General features: G+C 37.7%; 1 protein-coding gene across 2 annotated transcripts in view; it reads left to right on the top strand.

Annotated features, from left to right (window-relative positions):
- ANAPC10 (anaphase promoting complex subunit 10) overlaps positions 1 to 4,599 on the top strand; it is a 129,350-nt gene extending 124,751 nt beyond the window's left edge. The window contains exon 6 of one of the 2 annotated variants that reach the window (XR_004438155.1): positions 4,154 to 4,281. Coding sequence is in view for 1 of the 2 variants with exons in the window: in XM_033215383.1 (XP_033071274.1) it covers positions 4,154 to 4,384 (231 nt within the window). In the remaining variant the exon portion in view is untranslated. Of the gene's footprint in view, positions 1 to 4,153 lie in introns of both variants that reach the window. The other variant, XM_033215383.1, reaches the window with a different exon arrangement.
- The last annotated feature ends 15,220 nt before the right edge of the window (positions 4,600 to 19,819 follow it).

Genomic DNA, 19,819 nt, shown 5'->3' with positions numbered 1-19,819 from the left:
ATGTTAGATTGTTAATTTGGGATCTTTTTACTTTTTTGATATAGGCATTTAATGCTGTAAACTCCCCATTGGCACTGCTTTTGCTGTATATGTTGTCCTTTCATTTTTTATTTCAAATAAATTTTTACCTTCCATCTTAATTTCTTCATTGACCCAACGATTGTTCAGAAGCATGTTGTTTAATTTTCATGTATTTGTATAGTTTATGAAGTTCTTGGTGTTGATTTCTAGCTTTATTCCACTGTAGTTTGAGAAGATACTATATATAATTTTGATATTTAAAAATTTGTTAAGACTTGTTTTGTGGTCTAAGTTGTAGTCTGTATCTGTTAAGTCCATTTGATCTAAAGTCCAATGTAAGTCCAATGTTTCTTTGTTAATTTTCTATCTCGATGACCTGTCTAGGGCTGTGAGTGGGATGTTAAAGTCACCCACTATTATGATATTGCTATCTGTCTCTTTCTTTAGGTATAGTAATATTTGTTTGGTGAATTTGAGTGCTCTCATATTGTGTGTGTGTGTGTGTGTGTGTGTGTGTGTGTGTATTTAGAATTGTTACATTCATTGGCCAAGTTGACTCCCTTTGTCATTATATGATGATCTCCTTTGTCTTTTTAAAACTTTTTTTTATTTGAAGTATGTTTTATCTGATGTATGTAAGTATAACTACTCCTGCTCACTTTTGGTTTTCATTTGCATGGAATATCTTTTTCACCCCATTATTTTCAGACTATGTGTCTTTATGAGTATGGTGAGTTTCTTGTAGGCAGCATGTAGTTGGATTATGTGTGTGTTTTCTTAATCCATTTCACAAATCTTTTAAGTGGAGCATTTGATCCATTTACATTCGAGGTTAATATTGACATGTGAGGCTTTGTTTCTGTCATATTGTTAATTGTTTTCAACTTGTTTTACAGATATCTTTATTGCTTTTTCTCTTTTTGTTTCTGTGACTTGATGAAATTCTGTTGTGTTTCCATTTGTTTCCTTTCTTTTCCTCCTTAGTATGATTGTTTTATAAGAACAGTGAGTTTTACATTTCTGTATGTTTTTGTGATGGTGAATTCCAACCTTTTGTTTCCATGTTTAAGACCCTTTTGAGCATTTCCTGTATGACCCATCTAATTGGTGACAGATTCCCTCAGCATTTGCTTCTCTGGGAAAGACTTTATTTTTCCTTCATTTATAAAACTATTCTGGCAGAACATAAAAATCTTGGCTGACAGGTTTTCCGTTTTGTTTGTTTGTTTGTTTGTTTAACTTTCAGCACTTTGAAATTGCCATGCTGCTCTCTTCTAGTCTGTAACGTTTGTGTTGAAAACTTTGCTGTTAGTGTGATGGGGTTTTCTTTACTGGTGACTAGATATTTTTCGCTTGTTAATTTTAAAATTCTTTATTTTGCTTTGATTTTAGATATTCTGAATATAATATGCCATGGTGAAGTCCTTTTTGCAATGTATTTTCCTAGGAGTCACTGGACCTCCTTTATCTTAATAGACTCGGGAAGTTTGCTTGATTATTTCCTTAAGCAGGCTTTCTAAACTTTTTGATCTCTCTTCCCCCTTGGAAATAACGATAATTTGTAAGTTCGGTAGCTTTATGTAGTCCCAGACATTTTGAAGGCTTTGTTCATTCTTTTAAATTTTTTTCCCTTATTTTTGTCTGACTGGATTCTTTCAAAAGATATGTCATCAAGTTCTGAGATTCTTTCTTCTGCTTGCTCTACTCTATTATTAAAGCTTTCAAATGTATTTTTTATTTTCTTCAATGAATTTTTTGTTTCTAGAATTTCTGCTGTTTTTTTTTTTTAAAGAGATATCGATCTCCTTAATAAATTTCTCATTCATATCCTGACTTGATTTACTGATTTATTTGTATTGGTTTTCAGATTTCTCCTTCATCTTATTGAGTTTTAATCAATATTTTAAATTATTTATCTGGTATTTTGTGGATTTTTCTTTTTAATTTAAAATTCTTTCTTTCTTCTTTCCTTCCTTCCTTCCTTCCTTCCTTCCTTCCTTCCTTCCTTCCTTCCTTCTCTCTCTCTCTCTCTCTCTCTCTCTTTCTTTCTTTCTTTCTTCTTTTTTTATCTAGTCCTAAGTTTTGAATTGAGAAATTCTTTTTGACTGTAGTATATCGCTGAACAATTATGGTCCTTTGGAGATGTGATTTTTTTCCCTGCTTTTTCATGTTTCCTGTGTCCTTCCATTGATGTCGCCACATCTGATTTAGCAGTCACTTGTTCCAACTATTTGAAGTTGCTTTTGTAGGGGAGAATATTTTTCTGAAGATGTATGGGTGTTACTGATTAAAATACTTTGACTTGTATTTTGTGTGCCTGTGGTAGTGTGATCTTTGTATGAATTCTGCGTCAGTACACAAAGTCAGTGATATCTGTGATTTCCTTGGTGGCTTAGGATTCAGTTATTAGTTGATATTGTAGTGAAGTTTAGCTGAAGACTTGGATGCCACCTGAGCCAGTCTTTGGGCCCTAGTGGTGGTCACATTATGGTATGTGTGCCTATGTTTAGGCCCCAAAGCAACTTACCTTTGTTCTACTGTTCGTGAGTCCTGGAGGGCTGATTCTTGGGCCTCCAGGTGGCTTGCTTAGAAGCTACTAGTGGGGAGGGTTGGCCAGGTGTTTGGGTCCTCAGGCTCATGTTCAGCTGGTATGGTGTGGGTGATGGCAGTAACAATGGTAGAACAACCCTGCTGCCCATGTTGGTGTTGCTGGAAGCTGCAGTGGGTTGGCCAGGCTAGTCCTCAGTCCCACAGCCACCCATGGCAGGGCAGAGGGTCTTGTGCTAAGTTTTCTTAGGAGAGCTTGGTCTCTTCTGTCTGTCCCCTGACTGAGTGGCAGCTGTAGCCACCATGCCTATTACTCAGCCTGAGGCTGGGGCACAGCTCTGCACCTTAGAACTGCAGCCAGGGAGGGCAGGGCCCCTCCCAGGCAGGCAGCATGGGCATGAAGCAATATGGAGTATAGTCCACTCAGCTCAGTTTCACAGCAGCCCATTGCAGGGTGTGAGTATTGTTTTAGATATGCATAGGAGGGCCTGGTTTCCCTGTTTCTCCTTGACTGGTTAGCAGCTGCAGCTATGTCAGCCCGATCTTAACCCGAGGTCAGGGTACAGCCCAGTGTTAACCTCTCAAGATGGCACCTTGGGCTGCGAACCAAAGAGGGTGGGTTCCTCCCAGGCAAGCAACATGGGCAAGAAGCTGTGGGGAGTGTGGTCTTCTCATGTCTGTCTCAACAACAGCCTGCAGCAGGTCAGTTGGGACCTTCCCAGGGGTACATGGGAGCTCCCAGTCTTCCTTCTCCCTCCTTAGAGCAGCACAGCAGCAGCAGCCATGTCTCTAGATCTCCAGTATCTAGATTCTCCAAGTGGCGCCCAGCTGAGGTTGCTCCAGGATCTGTGGGATGCCTTTGGGATTCTGAGGTTCCTTTCTGGAGTAACGTCTCTTTACAGTCTGTAGACAGCTCATTATATCAGGCCCAAGGCCCTAGTTGGTAGAGGGTTTCTCTCATCACTAAGATCCTAAGCCTGTTTCAAAGTGTAGAGCCCTGGGGGTATCTCCATATCTCTCATATTGTTTCCCCATATCCAGGAGCCCCTCCTGGCTCTCAGTGAGTTCCCTGGCTGGGCAAGCTACCTCGAACCCTCTCCTTATTTACTTCTGGTACTTCCCATCTCTACTCTGATGAATCCTAGCCTTCTTTCCTAGATTGTTGGTTCAAAATATGAGTATCTACTTACTATTCTGGTTTCTCTTCATGGAGGAGACACATACTACCTGTGTGTAATCAGCCATCTGTGTTTCATGTATTTTTAAAAGTTGTGAGACTTGTGCTTTCTAGTATGTTTGCTTTATTCTGGCAGAGAGTACGAGTTGTATAAGTTGTACAAGTTCTGTAAACACGAAGCACATCTATTTTTATTTTGTCTACTAAGATGGTACATGTAAAGTGCTTAGCAACTATAAGTAGACCATGGTAAAAGTGACCAATAACTGGTAGTGATTATTGTCATATTATCATTCTTTCGTTGAGCAAAATGTTAATTATAAGTTAATTTTATTACAGAATGCATTCATTATTATAAATTATATTCATTGAATAAAAGCATAATGTGGTATTTTTTTCCCTTGGCAGCAACTTGAATTGGTGGAACCAAGTGGCTGGATTCATGTTCCCTTAACTGACAATCATAAGAAGCCAACTCGTACATTCATGATACAGATTGCTGTTCTAGCCAATCACCAAAATGGAAGAGACACCCATATGAGACAAATTAAAATATACACACCGGTGGAAGAGAGCTCCATTGGTAAATTTCCTAGATGTACAACTATAGATTTCATGATGTATCGTTCAATAAGGTGACTTTAAAATGAGATGAAAATCATTAAACGTATCTTTGTTTTATCCTGTATTTAAATAGTATATCGGGTACCTTTACTGAAAAAAGCACCGGTTATTTGTAATTTTGTATATGTTTAAAAATATTTTATTGTAACTTTGAAAAATAAATTTGGGGTCATATTATCTTTATTTTCTTTAACATATAATAAAGCTCACATATTTTACATTACTAAAAATGGATTTGAAGCCAATCATTTATTTTCCCTTATACCAAAAGAGTTGAACTGAAACTTTCAATATATACACAATTATAATAGGTGATTATTTCATTAGTGTTCATACATTAGAGTAATGGTTTATTGCATATTTGGGAACAAGACTGCGTTTTATCAGTATACATCATCTTTAATAGGTCAGAATTCCTATTTTTTCTACCCAGAGGAAGTTTATTCTTTTAATACTGGATCTTTTTAAAAACAGTGTCAAAATAAGCTTAGTATTAGGTGTCTGATGAGAACCAATCTAATATGGGGAATATAATTAATCGTCTCATATTTACCTTCATGGGATACTTACAGCCCTAGGGTTGTCTGTATCCTAATGATATTATATAAAGATTGCCTGTATAATCTCCTGTACATCTCAGTTCTAGCAGTACTTATGGAAGAGTTATTTTTAAATTTGTGTCTGACACTGTATTATTCCCTGGGCAGTCATATATCCCATAAAATCATAAAAGTATGTGAAATTTTTTAGATATATTAAAAGGTTTTAAAGAGATACGTGGAAATGTGTTTTTTCCCATGGTTTAAAATGAGTAGATTTGATTTTGTACACTGTTTTCTGCAAATGTATTACTTTTTCGGGGGGGATAGTTATTTAGCCACAGAATTTACCTAGATTCACTCTTGTTTGGAAGAGATTGTTCTCTGTGGTTCATTCATTGCTGGGTACACTAAAGTATTAAATAGTGAATATTATTTAAAAATTAGTGTGTTTGCTTTATTCTGGCAGAGATTGCTAATTTAGTTGGATACTATAGAAAAAGGTTTCACTTTTTCACTCATTAAAGACTCTGCTCTTCTTCCTGTAAGTTCTGGGAAGAATTGTATTATTACTTTCATTTTGTTGTCTTTGAAGTAAAAAACATGATAGGCTATCTATAGGATCACCAAAAAGTCTGTAGCTAAAACTTATTTGGAATCACCAAATTAAGCACATTATACATGTCAGATGCTGGGGAGAGTAGAAGAGAGGATTGAAGAAGACGATGAATAGGGACTAAAGGAAATGGAGAGAATGAAGGAAATAAGAATAGAATTATACACTAGGCACTGATGTTTTCCTTTAGTCTGATAAGGAAAACAGTCATGTAAACAACAGGGTCTTAGTCTGAGAGATAAAAGAAATCTAATTTTTTAAAAGTACAGGAAGTTTTATTAATAATGTTACTTCTTACTGCTTATTAAGTTTGCTTAACAGAAAAAAGGAGGAAGACTAATTATCACATATACTATCTAGTCTCTTATCTCATACTATTAGTAGTTTGTTAAGAGACTCCTAAAATCAGGAGGTATTAGAAGGATGTTGAGAAAATCAATATGTTTTCTACTTTTATTCTCCTTACCTATTTTTCATATGCCAGCTGGCTATCTTATTAGGCATGGGAAAACTTGGTAGCTGAGGATTATGGAGATAATGCTTCCCCTTATTAATAAGGAAAATTTAAAATACAGATAGATTATGTATTATATTAACAAAGCATAGTTATCTAAAATAGTTTTACTTCCTAAAATGCAAATTATGTATTTGACCAAGGTATATTTCTAGAATATATAAAAATCCCTTAAAACTCAGCAGTAAGAAGAAAAATCCAATTTAAAAATGAGCAAAATATTTGAACATTCACTTTACCAAGGAAGTTATATGATTGGCAAGTAATTGTACAAAAAGATGCTCAACTTCATTAGACACTAGTGAAGAGCAAATTAAAACCACAATGAGATACTACTATACAGCCACTAGAATGACTACAATGAAAATGATTATTCCAAGTGTTGACAACAATGTGGAGAAAATGCACTTCACACTGCTGGTACAGGCATATCCCCAGAGATGCCGCAGGTTCAATTCCAGACCACCACACAATAAAGTGAATACCACAGTAAAGTGACTATCACAGTAAAGTGGGTCACAGAAACGTTTTGACTTCCCAGTGCTTATAAAATTGTTTACACTATATTGTAGTCTAAAAAAACAATATATGCATACTTTTACTTTAAAATACTATTGCTAAGTGCTAACAATAATCTGAGGCTTTAGCCAAGTTATAACTTACATGCAGGTGGAGAGTCTCATGTAGGTGTTGATGGCTGCTGACTTACCAGGATGGTGGTTGCTGAATGCTGATGGGGCTGTGGCAATTTCTTAAAATAGGACAACAATGAACTTTGCCTCACTGATAGACTTTTCTTTTCACAAAAGATTTCTCTGTAGCATGTGATGCAGTTTGGTAGCATTTTACTCACAGTAGAAATTCTTTCAAAATTGGAGTCAATCCTCTCAAGTCCTGCTATTGCTTGATCAACTAAGTTGATATACTCTTCTAAGTCCTTTGTTGTCATTTCAACAATATGCACAGTATCTTCACCAGGAATAGATTCCATTTCAAAAAACCGATTTTATTCCTCATCCACGAGAAGCAGCTCTTCAACCATCCAAGTTTTATGATGAGATTGCAGCCATTCAGAGACATCTTTAGGCTCCACTTCTAATTATTGTTCTCTTGCTATTTCTACCACATGTGCCATTACTTCTTCCACTGAAGTCGTAAACCCCTCAGTGTCATCCATGAAGGTTGAAATCAGTTCCTTCCAAACTCCTGTTAAAGTTGCTATTTTGACCTTCTCCCTTAAATCAAGAATGTTCTTATGGCATCTAGAATGATAAATCCTTTCCAGAAAGTTCTCAGTTTGTTTTGCTGAGATCCATCAGAAGAATCACTTAGCTGCTAATGCCTTATGAAATGTATTTCTGAAGCAATAAGGCTTGAAAGTCAGAATGACTGCTTGGTTCATGGACTACAGAATGGATGTTGTGTTAGCAGGCACGAAAAAAAACATAACTCTCCGTCAGAGCTCTTGGGTGACCAGGTATATTGGCAATGATAAGTAATATTTTGAAAGAATCTTTTTTTCTGAGCAGTGGATCTCAACAGAGGGCTTAAAGCATGCAGTAAATTATGCTCTAAACAGAGGTACTGTCATCCAGGCTTTGTTGTTCCACAGGCAGAGCACAGGCAGAGTAGGTTTAGCGTAATTCAGGGCCCTAGGATTTTCAGAATGGTAAATAAGCATTGGCTTCAACTTAAAGTCACCAGCTGCATTAGCTGCTAATAGAGTTATTCTGTTCCTTGAAACTTTGAAGCCAGGCATTTTTTCTCTAGCTATGAAAGTCCAAGGTGGCATCATCTTCCAATAGAAGGCTGTTAATCTACATGGAAAAATCTATTGTTTAGTGTAGCCACCTTCATCCCTTATGTTCTAGATGGGGGTATTCAGTCTTTTGGCTTGGCTTTCCTGGGTCACATTGGAAGAACGATAATTGTCTTGGACCTCACATAGAATACACTACACTAATAATAGCTGACGAGCTTAAAAAAAAATATTGCGGGCCGGGCACGGTGGCTCAGGCCTGTAATCCCAACACTTTGGGAGGCCGAGGCGGGTAGATCACGAGGTCAGGAGATCGAGACCATCTGGCTAACATGGTGAAACCTCGTCTCTACTAAAAATATAAAAAATTGGCCAGACGTGGTGGCCGGCGCCTATAGTCCCAGCTGCTTGGGAGGCTGAAGCAGGAGAATGGCGTGAACCCAGGAGGCGGAGCTTGCAGTGAGCCGAGATCGCGCTACTGCACTCCAGTCTGGGCGACAGAGCGAGACTCATCTCAAAAAAAAAAAAAAACTGCAAAAAACTCTCTTCATGTTTTAAGACAGTTTACAAATTTTTATTGCATCTCATTCAAAGCCATCCTGGGCCACATGCAGCCTATGGCCCACGAGTTGGACAAGCTTGTTCTAGATCTTCTGGATAACTTGCTGCAGCTTCTCCACCAGCACTTCCTACTTCACCTTGTCCTTAGCAAATCTTTACTATTAGGTCGATGCCTCCTTTTTGTCTCTATGTGGTTCCTTAAGCGCAGGTTCTCCTCTGCTCTAGTAAATTATTAGAGTGCTGCCTGTTTTGAATGGGGGACTTCCCAAAAGGATTATTCTGGCAGTATGGGAAGGCTGGTAGTGGTTTGTGCCCAAAGGACCTGTGAAACATACCTCCTACAGCATGCTGCTGCTGCGGAACAGCCACTCTGATGTGGCGTCTCCTTTGGCTGAGTTACAGAGCAGAGTTTCCATTGCTGGGGATGGTAGTCCTACCTCCCTAGTTTGTCTCTGCTTGTCCTCAGGGATATTTATACCTTCAGGCAGTCATGATGCTTCCTGTGTGTTAAGGCAGGTACAGGTCTCTTGCGAGGGAATCCAAGATGATGGGAAAGCTGACTGATACGGTTTGGATGTTTTTTCCCTCCAAATTTCATGTTGAAACATAATCCCCAGTGTTGGAGGTGGAGCCTGGTGGGAGGTGTTTGGATCATGGGGGTGGATTCCTCAGGAATGGCTTGGTGTCGTCCCCTTGGTGATAAGTGAGTTCTCACTCTGAGTTCACAGGAGATCTGATTGTTTTAAAAGAGTGTGGCACCAACTCCCTTTCTTGCTCCTGTTCTCATCATGTGATGCTGGTTCTCCTTGGCCTTCCACCACGATTATAAGCTTTCTGAAGCCCTCACCAGAAGCAGATGCTGGCACCAGCTTCCTGTACAGTCTGCAGAACCGTGAGCCAATTAAATCTCTTATTTATAAATTACCCAGTCTCAACTATTTATTTATAGAGAGGCAAAAACAGACTAACACTTCCACCTCCATCTCATTTTTTTCCAGTGTAGAAATTGTGAGCTGGGGGGAGGCTTTTTGCAAGCTTGTTGCAGGGCAGAATTGTCAGGAAGGGCGTTGTGGATGTGGAAGTCTGATTCTCCTATCATCTGCTTGAAGTTTTTTCACTTCTCTGTGGTCCTGGGATCTGTCTCATCCTCATATGTGAGTTCTGCATTGTTACTGGTAAAAATCTTGGCACTGTGTATTTGTTTTTGGTTTTCTGTTGAGAGAATGAGGCCAACTTGCTCCTATGCTACTAGTTTATTTATTTATTTTTTTCAATTTTTTTCTTCAAAGGTAGGCATGATAGAGATATACTGCCATTTTAAAACCCTTCACCTCACACTTTTATAGAGATGACTTCTGTCCTTAACCCTTCTGAAGCAATCTCTGCTAGCTTCAAACTTTTTTCTGTAGCTTCCTTACCTCTCTCAGCCTTCCTAACATTAAAGAGAGTTAGGGCCTTATTTTGAATTAGGCTTGGCTTAAAGGAATGTTATGGCTGCTTTGATCTTCTATTCAGACCACTCAAACTTTCTCCCTATCCGTAATAAAGCTGTTTTGCTTTCTTATCATTCATGGGTTCACTAGTGTAGTACTTTTAATTTCCTTCAAGAACTTTTCCCTTGTATTCAAAACTTTGCTAACTGTTTGGAGAAAGAGGCCTAGCTTTCAGCCTATCTCAGTTTTCGACATGTCTTTTTCATTGAACTTAATCCTTTCTAGCTTTTGTGTTAAAGTGAGAAACTGGTGACTCTTCCTTTCACTTGAACACTTAGAGGCCATTGTAAGGTTATTAATTGGCCTAATTTCAATATTGTTGAGTCTTAGGGAATAGGGAGGCCTGAGAACAGGGAGACAGACAGGAACAGCTGGTCGATAGAGCAGTCAGGGACATATGACATTTATGTAGTAAGTTTGCCACTGTACGTATGTGGGTGCAGTTTGTGGAGCCCCAAAACAATTATAATAGTATGGAACATCAGAAATCACTGATCACAGATCACCATAAGAGATATAAGAATAATAATAAAGTTTGAAATAGAGAATCACCAAAATGACACAGACACAAAGTGAGCACATGCTGTTGGTAAAATAGCGTTGATAGACTTGCTTAATGCAGGGTTGCCACAGCCTTCAATTTGTAAGGAATTAAGTTATCTGTGAAGTGCAATAAAATTAGGTATGCCTTGGGCAAGGACTTCATGTCTAAAACACCAAAAGCAACGGCAACAAAAGCCAAAATTGACAAACGGGATCTCATTAAACTAAAGAGCTTCTGCACAGCAAAAGAAACTACCATCAGAGTGAACAGGCAACCTACAGAATGGGAGAAAAATTTTGCAATCTACTCATCTGACAAAGGGCTGATATCCAGAACCTACAAAGAACTCAAACAAATTTACAAGAAAAAAACAACCCCATCAAAAAGTGGGCAAAGGATATGAACAGACATTTCTCAAAAGAAGACATTCATACAGCCAACAGACACATGAAAAAATGCTCAGCATCACTCGCCATCAGAGAAATGCAAATCAAAACCACAATGAGATACCATCTCACACCAGTTAGAATGGCAATCATTAAAAAGTCAGGAAACAACAGGTGTTGGAGAGGGTGTGGAGAAATAGGAACACTTTTACACTGTTGGTGGGATTGTAAACTAGTTCAACCATTATGGAAAACAGTATGGCAATTCCTCAAGGATCTAGAACTAGATGTACCATATGACCCAGCCATCTCATTACTGGGTATATACCCAAAGGAGTATAAATCATGCTGCTATAAAGACACATGCACACGTATGTTTATTGCGGCACTGTTCACAATCGCAAAGACTTGGAATCAACCCAAATGTCCATCAGTGACAGACTGGATTAAGAAAATGTGGCACATACACACCATGGAATACTATGCAGCCATCAAAAAGGATGAGTTTGCATCCTTTGTAGGGACATGGATGCAGCTGGAAACCATCATTCTTAGCAAACTATCACAAGAACAGAAAACCAAACACTGCATGTTCTCGCTCATAGGTGGGAACTGAACAATGAGATCACTTGGACTCGGGAAGGGGAACATCACAAACCGGGGCCTATCATGGGGAGGGGGGAGGGGGGAGGGATTGCATTGGGGAGTTATACCTGATATAAATGACAAATTGATGGGTGCTGACGAGTTGATGGGTGCAGCACACCAACATGGCACAAGTATACATATGTAACAAACCTGCACATTATGCACATGTACCCTAGAACTTAAAGTATAATAATAAAAAATAAAAATAAAAAAAATTAGATATGCCTGCAATTAATATATAACTACTTTGGAAAACTGATAATTTTTTAAGAAGTTAAATATCCACCTACTATGTGTACCAGTCATTCCACTTCTATGTATTTACCCCCCAAAATATAAAACATATATCCGTACAAAGGCTTCTATGTGAATCTTCATAGCATCTCTATTTGTAATACATCAAAACTGTACAATCTAAATGTTGATCAACAGGAGAAAGACTAAACAAATTTTGGTATATGCATATAATAAAATGCTACTCAGGAATAGAAATGAACTATTGATACGTGCAACAGCACAGTTAAATGTCCAAAATAATTATTTTAAGAGAAGCTGTACAAAAAAGAGTACATATATGTGGTTTAATTTTTTATAAAATTCTAGAAAATATAAACTAAGTGACAGAAAGATCAGTTACATAGGATGAGGAGTGGGGAGAAGTAAGAAGGTATGAACTATTTGGGGGGATGGCAGAAATATTCATTGTCCTGATCATAGCCATGGTTTTATGGGTCTGTACATATGCCAAATCTCATCAAATTATACACTTTAAATAGGCACAGTTTATTGTGTATGAATTATGCCTCAATAGAACTGATTTTTTAAAATAACATTATATTTGTTTTACGTAAGAATCACCTAAAATATACTAGATTTGAAGTAACAATATTTCTTACTGTATAGAGCCTGTGAATAAAAAAACCAAGATTGGAAAAGCCATTTTAGCAGTTCAGAAAACAATGACAGCAACTTCACTGATTCATTTGCAGTCAGTCAGTGCTTTGGAGTATTGGACAAACCGTGCAGTTATGAAAAATTCTCATTTCACATATAATCTGGGTATAAGACACTTTCAAAATCAGTTTATGAGCTGATTACTAGAAAATTTATGTAAAAATTGTGGGGGCCGGGTGTGATGGCTCACATCTGTAATCCTATCACTTTGGTTGGGAGGCCAAGGTGGGAGGATTGCTTGAGCCCAGGAGTTTGAGACCAGCCTGGGCAACATAGCAAGACCTTGTCTCTTCAAAAATTTAAAAAAGTAATTAGCCAGGCATGGTGGCGTGCACCTGTAGTCCCAGCTACTCAGCAGGCTGACAGCAGGAAGATCGTTTGAGCTCAGGAGGTTGAGGCTGCAGTGAGCTATGATTGCACCACTGCACTCTAGTCTGAGTGACAGAGACCCCGTCTCACAAACAACAACAACAAAAACAAACAAAAATTGTTGAATTTAAAAATACACAGTCACACAACACTAATAAATACACAACTCTAAAAGGACTTATTCATTCAACTGTGTTTTGGTGTGTGCATATCTATTGGGTTTAGTTAAGATAAATGTAGTAAGGAAACCAAGATAAAAAGGTAAACCTTGCCTTCCAGTTGCTTACAGTCTACTGAGGAAACAATAGGTCTCTAACCAACCAAGCCAGAAATTAGAAAGTCGTGAGCTCTCTAATCAGTGAATGGAAGTGTAGGGGAGACGAGAGTTTACTTCCTACTGAAGAAGATAGAAGTGAAGCTAATGAAGACATTGGCGAGGAGCCAGAATGTTGGAAAGACTATTTGTAATATCAGCTAGTTATTTGCTTCTCAAGCCTAGTCTTGAATCCAGACTATCATTGTTTTTATATGAGTAACAATAATTTATTTGAAACAGATGACTTTTGTATTCAGAACCAAGTGATGTTTTATACATTTATTCTCATTTGAAAGTGTTCAATGATTAAAACACTGACAAATCTTGAAAAGTAATTTTAGCAACCATGCTATCTGCTCCTTTTGCCGTTATGACTAGTAATTTAGGACAGATTAATATATTACAATATAAATTGTTATCAATAAAATATATGAAATACTTGATAACTTATCTAGTGTTTTAGAAAATTGTTGCTACTATAAAATTCTTAGTAAAATTATTGTATTTTATTTTTAAGTGAATTCTAGGTTATTTTAATTTATCAATTAGCTTTTTAAAGTGATAAAATTTGCAAAATATGTTACATAAAACATTAGGGAATATAATTAATGTAGTTATGGTTATATGTGAATATTTTTGCTTTGCAGATCTTTTAAAAACACGATTATCTTCTTTTGCCCATATTATTTTGGCCTTCCAGTCTTCTACTATGACTCCCTGGAGTACGGTATTTGGAAGTCTTTGCAATACAAGATTGTTTACCAGTCTTCTACAAGGAAGCGGCCTGTGTTTCATAGCCTGCCATTTAGTTGGGCTTGTTCTTGCGCAGTTTTATCCAGAAAGCCTTGGAGAGAGGGAGATGATGAGAGAGAAAACCTCATGGGTCAGCTTATTAATTGTTCATGATCATGATTTATCCTACAGGAATAAATCTTAAATCTAGTAATTAGAAAACTCCCCACTATAAAATCTAAGAGAATGTCTATAATCCATGGCAATTTTATGTGAAAAGTTAAGGTTATTTTTTACTACTATTAACCAATCTATATTGTAATATTATATATTCCATTACTATCTCCACCACCATTAAGTGTCCCTCTTTTCTGCTAAGTAGAACTAACTTGCTATTTTGCAAACAGAAGCAAAATTATAATCAGACCAATTTAAAATTGTTCTATGTTCTTGTGAAACATTTTGAGTGAATTTTTATTTCAGGAAATGGTATTTCACAGTATTATGTTAGAAGCACTAGCATTTACCATCTCAATTATTTTAATTACTGAGTTTGTAGCCATGAGCTTTCCACTGATGCAGTTCAGTGATCACTATAAGATGTTCTTCCACTGTGTATTCACTTTTTCAATGTTGAGGGCAAATTACGCTTCTCTCCCTGTGGTCCTAGAAATAATGACCCAAACTGTTTTTCATACTTTCTTCTTAGACTAGCGCTCCTCTTTATGCTGGCATTCATCTGTGGCTAGAGGTCCAGATTTTAACAGATCATTTCCTGTTATTACTACAACAATATCAAAATACTGATCACTTACCAAGAAGCAAAGTATCCAGAAGACTGAAGCAGAGAGTTCAGCCAGCTATTTGTTTTTCAACTGCTGAAATTTATAAGAATCACATGTTAAATGGATATGGAGACAAAATAAAATAGAAAGTAGCCTTGGCAAAAGGAGGATAACAAGCCATCAGCTACTAAGTTATAATACATTCAGGTGTTTACCAAAGACAGGGGAAAGGGATTTTACTGTTTATTAAAAAATAGTGCCTATCTTTTTAGAGTAGTATTCAGCAACTAATAGAATACGCAAATAACCTATTCAGGAATTTTCTTTTTTTTTTTTTTTGAAGTCATCTGGGCAGTTTAGAACAAAATTTATTTCTGCCTTGAAATTTTTAATTGTTAGATTGGTAACTGGGTGTAATTTTGACTCCCCTCCTTCTGTTTCTACTCAGTAACCCTGAGTCCTGCAGCTATTTTCTCCATATTACCACTTTTAGTTTCACCCCTTTCACATCATTCTAGGTCAATTGAAGGAAGCTCCTAGCCGGACCACTGGCCTTTATTTTATGCTAAAATAAAGTTATCCTAATGATATTCCATCCCATGGCATTCTGTAATTATTGGTATCTGTACTAATTCCATATTACCTACATAAATTAACCTATGTAAGTAAATACAAAGTCCTCTGGCATCCCTTCAAGCCCATACACATTTCCTGACTTCAAAAACTGTTTTTCATTATTCTCAGCCTTTTGGCTGCAGCCAAGCAAATACAGTTGTCTACTTTAACCACATAACTCCCTCATTCTTTTACTTTTAAATGTGTAACATCTGATGGCCTGTAATCTTGTCACTTTTCTACCAGTTTATGTCACTCAAAACTCACTCCCTGGGAGCCTTTACTTGCCTGACTTTAATCCTGTATATTTTTATTTATTTTTATTCTAAATCCCTTCAGCATTTGTGTAATCTGCCAGTACTATGCAGGTTGAGTATCCCTTATCCAAAAATCTAAAATCTGAAATGCTCCAATGAACATTACCTTTGAGCATCATGTTGGCGCTCAAAAAATTTCAGATTTTGAAGCATTTTGGATTTCAGATTTTCCACTTTGAGATGCTCAACCTGCATTAATTTATGAATATTTTGCTGTGTATATTTCTAACTCTTGAAGGCAAGGTATTAGTCTTGTTTATCTTCTATATTTGTTTTATTACAATTCTCAGCATCTAGTAGGCATGCAGTAAATAATTATTTTTATTTGTTTATATTTTATTTATTTGTTTTGAGACAGATTCTCACTCTGTTGCCCAGACTGGAGTGCAGTGGCACGATCTCGGCTCACTGCAGCCTCTGCCTCCCAGGTTCAAGCAATTCTCTTGCCTCAGCCTCCCAAGTAGCGGGGACTACAGGTGTGTGCCACCACACCCAGCTAAGTTTTCATATTTTTAGTAGAGACGGGGTTTCACCATGTTAGCCAGGATGGTCTCGAACTCCTGACCTTGTGGTCTGCCTGCCTTGGCCTCCCAAAGTGCTGGGATTTGGCCTCCCGAAGGCATGAGCCACCACATCTGACCCAATACTTATATTTAAATAAAACCTTTCACTAACAAATACTTTCTCATATCTCATTTTCACAAAATCACTGTTGGGATTGCATTTAGCTATGAATAACAGAAACCCCTACTGCATTGACTTAAGTTTCTATATTTCTCATATATTAAAAAGTCTGGGGGTCTGTGGTTACTTCATTGGTCCAGCAGTCTACTAGAGGCTTTCTGATAATTTTTAGATCATTATCTCATGGTCCAAAGATTGTTGATATAACTATCACATTGGCACTTGAGAGAGTAAGAAAGGAGAAGAGTGACACTGGCCACATTGTCCTCTTGATAGGAAGGAAAACGTTTCCGGAACCTGGAAATATTCAGCATACTTCTTATGTCTCATTGGTAAGAACTGGCTCACACAACCACCTCCATCTAGAAGGAAGCAAATGTGTCTTGAAAATCAGGGAACAGGATTGTTATTGTTGACTTAGGCAAATCGCCGTTTTCTAGAACTAAACAGATAGCCTACCTGAAAACAAACAGTATTTTTTATGCAAGGAAGAAGGCAGCCTGGGTATTTGGCAGACAGTGAACAATGTCTGCCATGCATAGCTTCTCTAAGCCTTGGCATCCTCATTTGCAAACTGGAAATAGTAGCAATATACCTCAGACGACTGAGTGAGATAACAACTGTAAGCACTTAGCACAGTGCCTGGCAAATAGTAAGTATTCAGTAAAAAGTAGCTGCTGGTCGGGCGCAGTGGCATGCCTGTAATCTCAGCACTTTGGGAGGCCGAGGTGGGCAGATTACGAGGTCAGAAGTTCGAGACGAGCCTGGCAACATGGTGAAACCCCGTCTCTACTAAAAATACACACACACACACACACACATGCAAACACACACACACAAATTAGCTGCATGTGGTGGCACACGCCTATAATCCCAGCTACTTGGGAGGCTGAGGCAGGAGAATTGCTTGAACCTGGAAGACAGAAGTTGCAGTGAGCCGAGATCGTGCCACTGTACTCCAGCATGGGTGACAGAGCAAGACTCCATCTCAAAAAAACAAAAAACAAAAATAAAGTAACTGCTATTCCATTTATGACAAACCCACAGGCAATATCATACTGGATAAGTAAAAGCTGAAAACATTCCCCTTGAAAACAGGCATAAACAAGGATGCCCTCTCTCACCAGTTCTATTCACCATAGTATTGGAAGTTTTGGCCAGGGCAATCAGGCGAGAGAAAGAAATAAAGGGTATTCAAATAGGAAGGGAGGAAGTCAAATTGTCTTTGTTTGCAGATAACATGATTCTGTATCTAGAAAACCTCATTGTCTCAGCCCAAAAGATTCTTAAGCTGATAAGCAACTTCAGCAAAGTCTCAGGATACAAAATAAATGTGCAAAAGTCACAAGCATTCCAATACACCAACAACAGGCAAGCAGAGAGCTAAATCATGAATTGACTTCCCATTCACAATTGTTACAAAGAGAATAAAATACCTAGGAGCACAGCTAACAAGGGAATTGAAGGACCCCTTCAAGGAGAACTACAAATCACTGCTCAAGAAAATCAGAGAGGACACAAACGGAAAAACATTCTATACTCATGGATAAGAAGAACCAATATTGTGAAAACGACCATACTGCCCAAAGTAATTTATAGATTCAATGCTATTCTCATTAAACTACCATTGACATTCTTCAAAGGATTAGAAGAACCTATTTAACAATTCATATAGAACCAAAAAAAAGCTCATATAGCCAAGACTATTCTAAGCAAAAAGAACAAAGCTGGAGACATCATGCTACTGGACTTCAAACTATACTACAATGCTACTGTAACCAAAACAGCATGGTACTGCTACAAAAACAGATACATAGACCAATGGAACCAAATGTAGAACCCAGAAATCAGACTGCACACCTACAGCCATCTGATCTTTGATAAACCTGGCCAAAACCAGCATTGGGAAAGGGTTCCTATTTAATGAATGGTGCTAGGAAAACTGGCTTGCATATGCCAAAAATTGAAACTGGACTTTTTCCTTTCACCTTATACACAAATTAATTCAAGATGGATTAAAGCCTTAAATGTAAAACCCAAAACTATAAAAACCCTAGAAGAAAATCTAGGTAATACCATTCAGGATATAGGTATGGGCAAAGATTTCATGACAAAAATGCCAAAAGCAACCATGACAAAAGCAAAAATTGACAAATGGGATCTAATTAAACTAAAGAGCTTTTGCACAGCAAAAGAAACAATCATCAGAGTGAACAGACAACCTATAGAATGGGAGAAAATTTTTGCTATCTATCTATCTATCTATCTATCTATCTATCTATCTATCTATGAAAGGTCTAATATCCAGAATCGACAAGGAACTTAAACAAATTTACAAGAAAAAACAAACAACCCCATTAAAAAGTGGGCAAAAAACATGAACAGACACTTTTCAAAAGAAGACATACATGCAGCCAACAAACGTGAAAAAAATCTCAACATCACTGATCATTAGAGAAATGCAAATCAAAACCACAATGAGATAACATCTCATGCCAACCAGAGTGGTTACTATTAAAAAGTCAAAAAGCAACAGATGCTGCCGAGGTTGTGGAGAAAAAGGAACGCTTTTACGCTGTTGGTGGGAGTGTAAATTAGTTCAACCGTGTGGAAGACAATGTTAGGAATAACACTCAAAATCCTAAAGAAATTGAACACTCAAAGGATTCTTAGCAAAGCAATTTTACTTCTGTGCAGAGGGGTGCTGCCTTGGCCAGTGACCATGAGAGCACATCTGAACAAAGGGCATGACAGCCTTTATTCTTGATGCAAGTCATGCCCCTGTACCCTTTCTCCAATGGCCAGGGTTGGGTTGTACAATATAAACTAATCCTGGTTGGCTAAACATTTGAATTTTTTTTAGATAAGGTGGGCATGTAAAAGAAAGTGGAGAGGAAGGGGAAGGGGTGTCTGTAATGAGCTAGAAAGTCAGTCCTCTTTCCAAATAAGGAAAGGAATGGAATATGAGCTAGTACTGATAATGCCTGGTACTGTGGCATGCCTGGGCATCTAACAAAGGCAAAAAGGAAAAAAGGAGAAAAAGGAAAAAGGGAGGGGGATACTATGAATTAAAGAATAAAAGATTGATCAGATTATTAGAAGAGAATCCTTATCATATCCCACAACAATGTGGCTATTTCTCAAAGACCTAGAGGCATAAATACCATTTGACTCAGCAATCTCATTACTGGTTATATATCCAAAGGAATATAAATAATTCTATTATAAAGATACATGCACGCATATGTTAATTGCAGCACTATTTACAATAGCAAAGACATTGAATCAATCTAGATGCCCATCAATAATAGACTGAATAAAGAAAATAAGGTACATATACACCATGGAATATGCACTTATAAAAAGGAATGAGATCATGTCCTTTGCAGGGACATTGATGGAGTTGGAAGCCATTATCCTCAGCAAACTAATGCAGGAACAGTAAACCGAACACCACATGTTCTCACTTACAACTGCGAGTTGATCAATGAGAACACGGACACATGGTTGGGGCAACAACACACACTGGGCACCTGTAGGGGGGCAGGGGGAGAGCATCAGGAAGAATAGCTAATGTATGCTTGGCTTACTACCTGTGTGATGGGATTATCTGTGCTG

The sequence above is a fragment of the Trachypithecus francoisi genome, unplaced genomic scaffold (genome assembly GCF_009764315.1).
Source record: "Trachypithecus francoisi isolate TF-2019V2 unplaced genomic scaffold, Tfra_2.0 Lachesis_group1, whole genome shotgun sequence".
Taxonomy (NCBI): Eukaryota; Metazoa; Chordata; class Mammalia; order Primates; family Cercopithecidae; genus Trachypithecus; species Trachypithecus francoisi.
This window is presented reverse-complemented; position numbering and strand designations above follow the sequence as displayed.